This window comes from Lutra lutra, chromosome X (assembly GCF_902655055.1).
Source record: "Lutra lutra chromosome X, mLutLut1.2, whole genome shotgun sequence".
NCBI lineage: Eukaryota > Metazoa > Chordata > Mammalia > Carnivora > Mustelidae > Lutra > Lutra lutra.
Genome location: NC_062296.1, coordinates 60,714,112 through 60,726,925, shown reverse-complemented (window position 1 = coordinate 60,726,925; position 12,814 = coordinate 60,714,112). Strand labels below are relative to the sequence as shown.

Genomic DNA, 12,814 nt, shown 5'->3' with positions numbered 1-12,814 from the left:
GTTTTTCTGCCCAGCTGAAAATTTATTGGGCTGGACAAGTTCTCTCTCTGGCACAGTGATCAGCAACATTCAGCTAACAAAACATGGCTGTTTTGTTAGCCTCAGTCCCTGAGTGACTACTATGAACACAGTTCCCCCAACAATGTATAGTGAGCAAGAAATAAATCTTTACTGATTTAATTCCCTGAGATTTGGGGGGATTGGTTCTTACTGCAGCATTACTTAGCCATTCCTCACTGATACACTGAATATTTCTTAAGGTACACATATTTGATCTACCTCATTAAACAGTAGTCTTAAATTAACACAGTAAATTGTATCTATTACCCATCGTTGGGCATTTGATTTTTTGAAATCTTTGCTATTATGAAGTTTGCTACAATAAATATTGCTTGCATGTGCACATACCCGTGCACACGCGCGCGCACACGCATACACATGCAGAGCTCTGTTACGATCCACTCGTGAAGTTTTTTCTGGATAAAACCCTTCTGAGAGTGTAATTACCAGGTAAAAATTTCTAAACATTAGCCAGAAACTGCCAACTGTCCTCCAAAATGCTGAGCCAATTTAAACTCCTCTATCAAGAGAAAATGAGAGTATCAGTTATCCTACAGGCTCACCTGGCGTCAATGAGATATAAATGTCACTTCAAAAACAATGCCAGTAAAATAGGTGGCATTTATAGCTCATTGTTGCTTCGGTGTGTACCGTAATTAGTCATCTTTTCATGGGTTTAAAAGCTATTGGTATTCCTTCTATGAATTGGCTATTTCTGTCCTTAACCCATTTTTGTCTGCTGATTTTATAGGAGATTTTTGTAAATCCTTAATGTTAATTCCTTGGTTCTTATACTAGCTGCAAGTATTTTCTCTCAGCCTGTCCCTCACCTTTTAAGTGTTCTTATTGCAACTTTTGCTATAGAGAAACATAAAAATTTTCCTGTAGTCAATACAGCCAACTTCTCCTTTATGGTTTTTGGAAAGTGTGCCCTACCACACAAAAAAAATGTATTAAATGTTTTCCAATCAATTGTCATTAAAACCTTTATTAATCCATTTTATCTCCACTGATTTGAAAAGTTCTCCATATCTTACAATAAAACCCATAAGAATGGGTCTTTTATGGGTTCTATATTGTATTTTACTGATATTTGGATTTCCTCTACTATATTCCCCTACTATAGTACGTGATGTTTTCAAATATCTACAAATTATATAAAGTCTAGTATTTGACACTAATATTCTACTTTTTCAACATTTTCTCAATCCTTTAATTTTCCTGAGGGACTTCATAATCCATGAGCCAATTTCTCACCCTTAACCTTGCAAAACAATACCAAATCCAACAACAACAAAAACCCACATTGTAATTCTGATTGGAACTACTTCCAATCTATAGATTTGCACACATTAGAATTTTTATAACAATGTCTTCTCATTCAGAGATACAGTAAAGCTCTGAATTTGTATTTAATCTTAAACTTTCTTGTTTAGTATTTCTTCCCAAGTATTTCATAGTTTTTGTTGCTGTAGCAAATAGTATTCCCCCTTGCATAATATTTCCTAACTGGTTATTACTGGTACAAAGTCAAACTACTGCTTTTTTTGTGTAATCATCTAGTGTTTAGTTACTTTCCTGAATACTCTTAACAATTCTAACCACTTTTAAACTTAGTCTTTTAGATTTTTAGGTATACAATCATATCTGGGTTCTAATTTAAAAATCAGTCTTCAGTGCTCTGGGACGCCTGAGTGGCTTAGTTGGTTAAGTGTCCTACTCTTCATTTTGGCTCAGGTCATGATCTCAGGGTCATGAGATCAAGTCCCACACTGGACTCTGTGCTGAGTGTGGAGCCTGCTTAAAATTCTCTCTCTCCCCCTTCCCCTGCTCTCCCACCCCCCATTCATGTGCTTTCTCCCTTAAAAAAAAAATCACTGTTCAGTTCTATTTTGGGATATTAATACAGTGGTTCCTAAATGCCTATTTCCACTATACCTAGGGTAACAAAATAATGGAATTTTATGGTTGGAAGGGACATTATAGTGATCTAATTCAAGGGCTATATAGTCAAGTACTTACTGGGGTATACTGATAAGATAAATGTGAGAAGGTGTAAGACAATAAGGAATTGGAGAAACTTGAAAGAAACGTTGAGAACAGGTTGTATCTAAAAAGGAGAGCTACCATTCTCTCCCAATTGATGGGTGCCATGAGGAAATGTAGACTCGGTGTCTATTTTTCAAGAGGCGCTAGATATAAAGACTTTTGTTTGAACTCCTAACTTTAAAAAACATTAAACAAAAGCCAAACTAATCACAACTGCTAGCTTCCAATCTAGAAACTTCCCTGAAGCTAATCCAATACCTTCATTTAAGGCAATTTAAACTCAAAAAGGTGTGTCAGAGATCGCAAGAGTAGCAGATGACAGGCAAGGGCTTTGTATTTTGTTTAGCTGTTTGGTGGGTCAGAAGAGTGTTTACAAAGTGCTAGGGCTAGGCAAGTGCTTTGTTTGGTTTGGTTACAGACAAGGAGTTTAGTCCCTAATGTCCATACTTTATGTCCTCTGGCTTGTCTTGCCATGGCAAATGCAAAGTGTACCTTTTATTTTTTATTTTTTATTTTATTTTTAAAAATATTTTATTTATTTATTTTGACAGAGAGAGAGAGATCACAAGTAAGCAGAGAGAGAAGGGGAAGCAGGCTCCCCACTGAGCAGAGAACCTGACGCAGGGCTGGATCCCAGGACCCTGGGATCATGACCTGAGCCAAAGGCAGAGGCTTAACCCACTGAGCCACCCAGATGCCCCCAAAGTTTACCTTTTAAATTCTCCTTCCATTTTGGGGGAAGTTCCACATTATACTCCCTGTCACTCGATATGGAAGTCAGAGCTCAAACTGCAGGACCCAGCCTTCCTTGCAGCTGGAAACGTGCGGGTGACCCAAGCTCCACCAGTCAGGGAAGTCTGTAGAAGACTTTGACTTGGGAGGGATTCACAGGGGAAACCAGCGAGGCATAGACCATGTTTGGTGCGGTCTGGTCCAGTTCTCTGCGGCAGCACAGGACTCGAGCATGCCAGAAGCAGTGGTGGTGATGATTGTGGTAAGATGGAGTTCTTGGAAGCAGTGCAAATACAGCATTGAGTCACGGGTGGTGCAGTGGTAATGGAGGCCATTTTCCCATCAGACAAGTTCTACAGCCCACTTCTGGGCACTGTTCCTAGAATTTAGTTTCAGGCTGATTTCTTGAGCCCTCCAATGATACTGTAAACCACCCAGGATCCTTTTAATAAATTCCTTTTTTGTTTAGCTAGCCAGAGACAGTTCTCTTTGTTAAAACTAAGGCTTCACCAATACAAAGAATACCATCTGGCAGTGACAGAATCAAATCAAAGATCCTGGTCTTTTTGATTCCCGGGCCAGTGTTTTTTCTATGACATCACCTTATTTATATTTAATGCTTTTACGAAGGTTCAAAACGCTGTTTTCAAAAAATGTATGCCAAGGCTGCCATCTCAAAGAGATGCTATGAACACTGTCAGAGTGTCTATTTAGTTCATGATGAGAATAGATGTTTCAGTGCTTTTGGATTATATCTTAGTTTTTGCTTTTGTTCATACAGACTCATAGACTTAAAAGATGTTAGACTTACAATAAAAACACCCATAACAACACAGAGCTGTTTGAATAAAGATAGAGCAAAACCACATAAAGGGAGAGATAATTGTCTGAGATAAATCAGAATGAGATCATTACAATGTTCTAAGCACTAAATTTATATTCTTCTTCCTTGAAGTAAAGGACAGTAATGGGGTGGATTATAACAATGTTTCCCAAACTCAGTCCACCAAGGAAGATGTTTATTTTCCACCTTCATGGCCTCCAAGGCTTTTAAGAGTTTCTTCCAACCTCATTTATTAAAGAATTTTTTTAAAGATTTTTTTTTAATTTATTCATTTGACAGAGAGAGATATCACAAGTAGATGGAGAGTGAGGCAGAGAGAGAGAGAGGAGGAAACAGGCTTCCTGCCGAGCAGACAGCCCGATGCGGGGCTCGATCCCAGGACCCTGGGAACACGACCTGGGTCAAAGGCAGAGGCTTTAACCCACTGAGCCACCCAGGCGCCCCAATTAAAGAATTTAAAAAAAAAATTTATTTATTTGAGAGAGAAATAGAGTGCACGAGTGGGAGGGACAGAGGGAGAGACAATCTTGAGCAGACTCCAGGCCAAATGCGGAGCCTGACGTGAGGCTCGATCTCACGATCCTGAGATTAGGACCTGAGCTGAAACCAGTCAGATGCTTAACTGACTGTGCCACCCAGGTGCCCCTAAAGAATGTTTTCAATGACCTCATCATAGATAAATCTGTAACTTCACTGAAATACAGAAAATAAGCCATAGATTTCTATTACTGTTTTTGGTGACATGAAGTGGCAACTATCGGGATAAAGGGTTTTCATTTTCTAGTGTCCACAGTGTGCTAAATAAGAACTTTCTATATATTATCATATTTATGCATCACAACTTTTCTAATACAGTGGGTATTATTATCCCCATTTTACAGGTGAAAACACTGTTGAGCAACTTACTGCTGCTAAGTGGACCAATGTTAGAACTGCGATTTGGATTCAGGTCAGCAAGTCCAAAATCAGATCTTATTTCTATTGTACTACCTCTCTTAGGAAGAATTTGAATTTTATAAAAGAAAAAAACTTTCTCAAGACTCTAAATCTTCTAAGGCATTTATTACACGGATGTTTATAAGTCCAAGAGGTAGCTGGGAAAGACACAGGAAGGGTAAACAGAGCATGGGCCTTACCCTCTGGGAGCTCAATCCTGGAGGGGAGAAAAGGTGAGCACGCAGAAAACCAAAATATGCACAGGATTCCTGGGGTAGGTGTCATCTCTAAGGGGTAGCTCAAGGCTTAGGGAGGTGGCCAGAGAGAGGAACTAATCATATCTTCCCTGGCATGGGGCCGGGCCCTCGCTGATGCTGTAGCCTATGGTTCAGAATCCAGGGCCCACAGGGGGAAGCCGCATCTTGCCATGTTCCTGATTGCACAAAACACTGGCCCTGCCAAGCCTAGTCCCTGCCCGGCTCCCTGCTGAGGTCTGCCCGGGAACCCCCTGAGACTCTGAGGAAGGCTCTCTGCGCTCTCCTGGGTCACAACCAGTGACTCCCATCAGGTGACCTGACAGACCGTGAAAAGACAGAACTAGCGACCCCCACAAGGCAGAAGAGAAACATTTCCTGCCCAACCTGCCTCCTGTTTCCACCTGTCCCCTCATTCCTTCAGGCCATTTATGAGGCGATTATCTCAAAAAGACCCACGCATGAATCCATTCATCTGTTATCAGGCATGGCATCTTCTGTGGAAGCGCTGATTAGCCCCCACTCTCCTGGTTTCCCTGAGAGAGGCACAAATCTCTGAGAAGAAGGGTAAAGAAATGCCTGGGGCTTGGACTGCTCCCCAAGTAAAAGGTCAGGGCTCTGAGTCCCCAGGTGTGCGCTCACAGTGCCAGGTATGTAAGAAGGGGAGAGACGCAGGGCCACAGAGTTAAGACCCAGAGGCCTACTAGCCTCAGTCCTGTCTCTGCCTGCCTATTCCTGCAATGCACAATTTGCAAAGGGGAACATTTTACAAGTGTATTTATAAACCGACATCCAAGGGCTTCACAACCGTCAGTGACTGGAAAGGGCCATAGAGACCGTGACGTGGGCAAAAGTGAGGTGCAGGCAGGCGGAATTGCCCAAGTCCCTTCTCTCATGCAGGTCAGGCCTAGCTCTCCCTGACTCCCCTCCAGTCAGAAAGAGACCACCCTTCCCCAGGGCAAGGCAATCAATTATTTGTTTGTTTGCTGTGGACCTGGCGACTGAACAGCCCTGAGAAACAGGGCCGCTCATGAAATGAATCGACAAAGATCTAGGGTACTTGACTGGAGCCAACTGTGGGTCTTGGCGAGTAATCAAATTAGCAGGGGCTACCCGTGGATAGCAGATGAACTGCACTGAACACCTTGTCTCGTCCAGAGTCAGGGCTCCATCAGTGGGGACTTCTATAAGAGCCTTCCTCTAGTAAGATGGAGATAAGGGGAGGGGGTGGGCAAGGGTCAGGCCATGACTAAACTCCCGTGAAAACACAGAGAGGCTGGGAGGATTGGCCTGTCCTATGAAGACAATGTCACCGTCTCCAAACTGGAACCCCCAAGAATAATCCTAGCAGTTGGCCATTCCGCTGGGGAACTAAGACCTTCATGGAGCCCAGAGCTAAGTGCCAGGAATCAAGCCATGAACAGGACCACCAAGGTCCCTGGCCCTCAGGAAGGAGAAGACACACAGGCGCACACACACCAGACGACCACTATCTAAATCAAGTACCTGCAAATTGTACGAAGTGCTGTGAAAGGGGGCAGCAAAAGGCTAAGGCTATCAGGGAGCCATCTACTTATGGCAGGAGAAGCAGAAAGAAAGCCCTTTGGGCAGAGTGCCACTGAGGATGAGCCTTAGAATTTGCCCTGGAAAGGCCTGGGGTGTGGGCATTCTAAGCAGAGGGAAGGGCGTGTGCATAGGCTTGGAGGCAGGAAAGAGATTGACATGTTTGTTCATTTGTTCGAGAAACTGAGTGGCAGCCAGCGAGGCCAGAGGACGAGGCTGGGGAACAAGAAGTGATTAATACTGGAAACATAAACAGAGTCACATCACTGGGGACTCAGCCGGCTCCCCTGAAACGTCTGGATTTTACTGTAAGGACGATGGCAAGCCCCGGAAGGGTTCTGCAGGCTGGGCATGACCTGATCTGGTTTCCATCGTAAGGAATTCCTGGCCGGGAGAGGGCCTCAAGATGGGGGTGGGGGTGTGGGGAGAGGAGCTGGTTGGTTCCAAGCACGCCGTGCCTCGAGGCCATCCTCTGTCACACGGCCTGGCAGGCCTTTCTTCCACCCACGGTTAGGGTCGGGCCTCCATCTGCAGCGCAACTTTTCCTCCTTGGATCTCCTGCCCGGGGCCTAAGTACCTCCCAAAAAGTCCCATAAACTCCCTCAAGTGTTTCCAACAGACTTTGCTAGAGTGTTGGGAGAATGGATGCTTTTGTAAAAGGACACAAAATAACAAAAGCAAAACCACTCCCTCGTTTCTGATGGAAATCTGTTTCCGCCTAATGGCTTTCCATTAGTCCTCAGCCTGGGCAAAGGTCTTTGCTCCTTCCTCCTTCTCCCTTTATTTTCCAAAAGGCCACGAACATGAACATGCGTATGACTACGAACAAAAACAAAGAGCTATAAATTCTTATTGATCCCAGAAGGTTGGCAATTCTAAACAATAAAAGTATGTCCTGACTGTTTCTCTCAAAAGAACATTCTGGAGACAAAACAGCTTTAAGACGACAAATGAGTTTGGGGGACACTTTGGACCTGATGGTGGCCTCAAATCACCAGGTATTGATGGAATAGGCAACTCCAGATACAAAGCTGAAAATATCCCCTCCTATACACCCTCCACCCCCTCCTGGACTCACTTCCTCACTGGTCAGCCCGTATCTCGACTGCCCCAAGTTTCTTATATAGCTTTTGGCCACTACTGTTTTCAGGAGTCAGAATTCTCAGTAAAGAGAAAGTCCCCTTTGTTCTCCCATCCATGATTTAATTTTCATCCTCCTGAACGCGCTATTCACTTTGTTTTCAGGCTAAGAAGTCTCACAATTGTACTAGATCCTGAATTTGAATTTCCCTGTGTTTCCACTGTTTGGCAATCTGCCCAGGTCAGCCACTGGACAATCCCAGAATTCAGCTCTACCTTAGAGAAAACCTTCATTGCTCATGATTTTTTAATATAGTTCTAACGACTGTCATCTATTTTCCCATCGATTTGTCTTTTTATGTTTTTCAAAACACACTGATGTGTTATGAACTCACCTACACACAGATGCATACCAATTGCCTCTCCGCTGATAATCAGGAAAGTTTCCACTGTCTTTTCCAACTGGATCACATTCCTAGGGAGCTGTCTCTCCTTTTTTCCCCAGAGTTCAGAGGGGGGGCCCTTAGCTGCATTTTTTCCTCCCAGTCTCACCACCATGCACTCTTCCCAGTATTCCCTTGAGCCTTCAATACCAGGATTCAGAAGAGGACAGAACTGACTTTCTGTGCTTTTGTCTCTCTGTTCTTGCCTATAAGCTTCTTTTATATGCAAATGCACAAACTTTACTAGAAATGGACCAAACTTGATCACAAAGTAGTATGAACACAAAGACGTGTCAAGTCCTAATAAAAAGCGTATAGTAAATTAGTTAGGCAGCACCAGGGAAGAAACTGTTTTTTTGCTCTTTGGGCAATCTTGAAGGGAAAACAGTTTATTGCTGGCAGCATCTGGCTTACCTGAATGTATTATAATCCACCATCTTCGTGAGCCTAGAGTCAGCAGCTCTAAGAACCTGCTTGAGCTCTCTGGATTTTGATTCTTCTTCTTTCAGCTTTTGTAGGATAAGCTCAATGCTGCTCATGGGAAACTGAAGCAGGGGGAAGGAAAGGAAGGATATTAAAGCATGCCTGAGCCATAGGGAGCCCAATCTTTCCGATGGCCAGAAAACAGACTTCACGCTCTGAACCTGAAGGTAGCTGGGCATGGCTTTCCACAGAGACCACCACAGAGAAGACACAACTAGAATTAAATCTCTTCAGTTGCAGTTTTAGGACAACGAGTGACATCGGCATAGGCCCAGATTGGACAGAAATGAGCTTAAGGGACAGCAAGCCACAGAAATCAGAAAACAATCTCTCAGCTTTCTCCCCTGAACCCTTGGATGTTGGCCCAATGGGTTGGGAGATCCTAATGGAGTGATTAGTGATTCACAATTGGATAAAATTGGACCCTCATTTTCTCTGGATTTTATGAGTGGGCCCCCTGGGACTAGCGGCCGTCAGACAATGCACTGAGCAGAGCATGGCCGGGTGTCGGAGATCCACATGCACGGCAACCCCCTGACATTCAGTCTCTGGCAGCCCCCAGGTGTTGTCTCCTACCCTGTGATTAGGTTTTTGACTCTAAAAATACCTCTTACTCAATCCAGTAAAGCATAGCTTCTAAATAATTACAGCTAAGTGTCAAAAAAAAAAAAAAAAAAAAAAGAGAGAGAGAGAGAGAAGACTGAATATGAAGATTCAAAACACTGATGTTAATTTAGTATAAAGGTCTCTTTTTTCCACCACGGGGTTTGTGACATATCACAGGCCCCCTTCCTCCCCACCTTCTGCACTGCCTTTCATCTACTTCCATGATTCAATCTATTAGGTCTTTTGCAAAGATATTAAGGAACATATTAATCTTGGGGTGCCTGGGTGGCTCAGTCAGTTAAGTGGCCAACTCCTGATTTTGGCTCAGGTCATGATCTCAGAGTTGTGAGATCAAGCCCCATGTCAGGCTCCATGCCCAGTGCAGGGCGTGGGTCCTGCTTAAAAAAAAAAAAAAAAAAAAAGCAAAAACAAAAAACTAACAAAAAACAAAGAGTATAGTAATCTTTCTCTGGTTCGAAAGTCCTTGTTAAGGGTAGTTTTTTTTTTTGTTTTTTTTAAAGATTTTATTTATTTGACAGAGAGAGATCACAAGTAGGCAGAGAGGCAGGCAGAGAGAGAGGAAGGGAAGCAGGCTCCCTGCTGAGCAGAGAGCCAGATGCGGGACTCAATCCCAGGACCCCGAGATCATGACCTGAGCCGAAGGCAGCGACTTAACCCACTGAGCCACCCAGGCGCCCAAGGGTAGTTTTAAAATAATGCAGCTTTCACTTGGGATGCTGAAACCAGATAATGTCCTACCCTGCTTTTACATTTCTGAAAGGAGAAAAGCCCTTTATATCTTACAGATATGTATGTAAATATACATATATCCACACACTCAAGCTATGTTAATATATGTATATATGTACAAACAATATGTATGTAAAACTATGTATCTAGAACACATATATACCTATATATAATATGTGCATGTTTTATATATACATATATATATAAAATACATACATGCACATTATATATACATATGTATGTTAACATATAGTTTCACCCTGTGTTTGAAAACTGAGTCCTCATTCACAGTAGCTATTGTAAATTGTACCCTGACTGCACTTGCTATGGGCTGCACAGAGTGAAGCATTTCACACGCATGATGGCATTTCCTCTGCGTGGTAACTCTCTGAAGGAGTCAGCGTGTAAAGATGAGGCAAGTGGAGCTCAGGGAGAATACATGTCGAAGACCTCTCAGCCAGGAAGTATGTTGAGTTCGGAGCCATGTTTCCCAGCTGAGCCTGCTGTCTCCAGAAATCTAACTGCCCGATTATTGATCCCCTTTGCCTGAATTCAGTGCTTTTGGAGGCCTACCAGTTCACAGTTTTATGCTAATGCCAGGTCCCAACCCTGCAAATAGAGAAAGGGAGTGGCAGCCCCGGAGGGTGCTTCGGGCTCTACGGTCCAGAGGGAACGCAGAGAAGAGCTGACAGCCCCCACCTGCCGGACGTTCTGGCCACACTCTGCCCGGGGCCATTTTCTCCTGATGACTGCATCAGGGGCACCACCTATAGATGTCCCATGTCAGGCAGCAGTAGGAGCTGGGCCACTTTGTTCTCAGGCTCCCTGCCAGCCTGGCCAACGTTTTCTCAGAGCTGCACTGTGTCCTGAGGCCTTTCACGCCCCAACCTCCTCCTTTCCTTCTCCTTTGTCGGGGGTTGAGACCTACATCTCAGGCTCCCCACCTGCTCTTGCTCCTTTCTCATTTATCCTTTATATGCATTCCCTGGGATGTCCCTTGCTCATTGAATACAGCCTTGGCACCTGCTGCTCAGAGCCCCCAGACAGAAAAGGGTGATGGGATATACACAGAGACTGATCTTAGCAACTTACCCCTGAGCGTTTTATATATAAATGAAAGAGAATTGGTACTGTGTATAGAGATATAGAAAAAGATACAGACATAATTGACACATAAACATTATTTACAGGCAGACTTTTTTTAGATTTCCAAAAATTTATCTGAGAGAGAGAGCATGAATAGGGGGAGGGGCAGAAGGAGAGGGAGAAGCAGACTCCCTGCTGAGCAGGAAGCCTGACCCAGCACTCCATCCCAGGACCCTGGGATCATGACCCTAGCCAAGGGCAGACGCTCAACTGACTGAGCCACCAAGGTAGCCCCTTACAGGCAGACTTCTAAAATAAATTGTTTCTAGGGGCACCTGGGTCGCTCCGTCAGTTAAGCATCTGTCTTCAGCTCCAGTCACGATCCTGGATTCCTGGGATGGAGCCCCAAGTCGGGCTCTCTGCTCAGCGAGGAGTCTGCTTCTCCCTCTGCCTCTGTGTTCCCTCTCCCTCTGTGTGCTCCCGTGTGCTCTCTCTCTCTCTCAAGTAAACAAACAAAATCTTTAAAAAAATGAAATAGATGGTTTCTAGGTAGATTTTTCAATATTAGGCAACGTCCCTCAAATATACACGTTTGCACACCAAACCAATCCACACTCAAAATCAAGAATTCATCAACTGTTATTTTTCCAGAAGGGCACTGCCATACTAGTATTTTTAGTGACAGGACCCAGCTGCCATTTTGTTTCAAACGAAAAAAACTCCGAGCTCACTGTGGCCAATTTGTCCTTGAATTCTTATTTAGGCCTCAGGTAGCTCCTGTTCTGGAAAGCTGCAACCCCAGCAACTATTGGGTTCCCTTGGGGCTTCTGTTTGTTCCGTCCTTGGCCGTCCTCGTAGGCCTATGCCAATTAACGGGGACTGCGCAGTGTGTGGCACCGGATTTTCTTCCTTTCCTATAGTCGCTGAATCTCTTTATGAAAACATTGTCAGCGTCAGCAGAAAAGCCAGGAAACTTGATTCAGCCCTGGGCCTGCCTCCTGCCTGTGCCCGGCATCCGTGCCGCTGGGCACCAGAGGGCCCAGCGTGTAAACAGAGGAGATCGGGACCTGTGGCCAAGTCGCGCAGATCCATTATTCATGGCCACGTGTGTGAATGCACAATGTAAGGCCGGTAGGAAGAAGAAAAGGCCTAGAGAAAGAAAAACACAGACTGCAGAGCGCTGAGGGGCAAGTGGAGAGTGCCACAGGCAGCTCACCTTATCTGAGTTCGCTTCCATGTAGTTTAAGGTGTACTTGTCAGCATTGAGCAAAAGAAACAGGTAGCCATTCACATTCACTTTGGCTCCAATATACAGTTCCTCGGCCTTGATATATTCTGATAGTTCACTTTTAAAGACCTCTTGCCCAGGCTTCTTAACACGAGTTCTTTTCAAGAACTTCCCGCCAGTAATCCCTATAGAAAAAGAGAAAACTTAATGAGTACCCTTTGTTCTTCAAAGAACCATACAACTTGCCTTTAGAGTTCCTTCCTGCTCAAACACAGACCGTACAGCTTAGCTTGTGAGTTCACACTGCCTATTCTTCTCAGACCTGAAGGGAGAATGAGGCACTAGGAGAACAACAGATTCCCTAGATGAATGTGTAAAGAAAAAAAGAGATACGTCATTCCAGCCTTTTCTTTCCCCTCTCTACTTCCTTCCCAATCCAAACACCTAAATAAACACTTAGTAAGTGCCTGCTGTATGCCCAGCAGCATACGGAGAAATGGGACGTTAAGAAGATAACCCTGCTTCAGAGCACGGTTTGAATAGTACCACGTAGAAAATTCCCCACTTGAGCTTATTTCCACCTATCTGTCCCAGATGATGTCTTATATTTATTCCGACACGCGGATTAAGTGGAGGATGCCCAGCTTCTGGAAAGAAGCTTACTTAACTGTTTGAAGATAACTCTGAGAGTCCCATAACT

General features: G+C 44.1%; 1 protein-coding gene across 3 annotated transcripts in view; it reads right to left on the bottom strand.

Moving 5' to 3' along the window:
* The window catches only part of EFHC2 (EF-hand domain containing 2), a 187,136-nt gene that overhangs the window by 65,693 nt on the left and 108,629 nt on the right, over positions 1–12,814 (bottom strand). For all 3 annotated transcript variants that reach the window (XM_047716801.1, XM_047716800.1, XM_047716802.1), the window contains exons 10-11: positions 12,103–12,299; positions 8,376–8,506 (exon numbers count right to left, since the gene is read on the bottom strand). In XM_047716801.1, the coding sequence (XP_047572757.1) occupies positions 8,376–8,506; positions 12,103–12,299 (328 nt within the window). The remainder of the gene's footprint in view (positions 1–8,375; positions 8,507–12,102; positions 12,300–12,814) is intronic.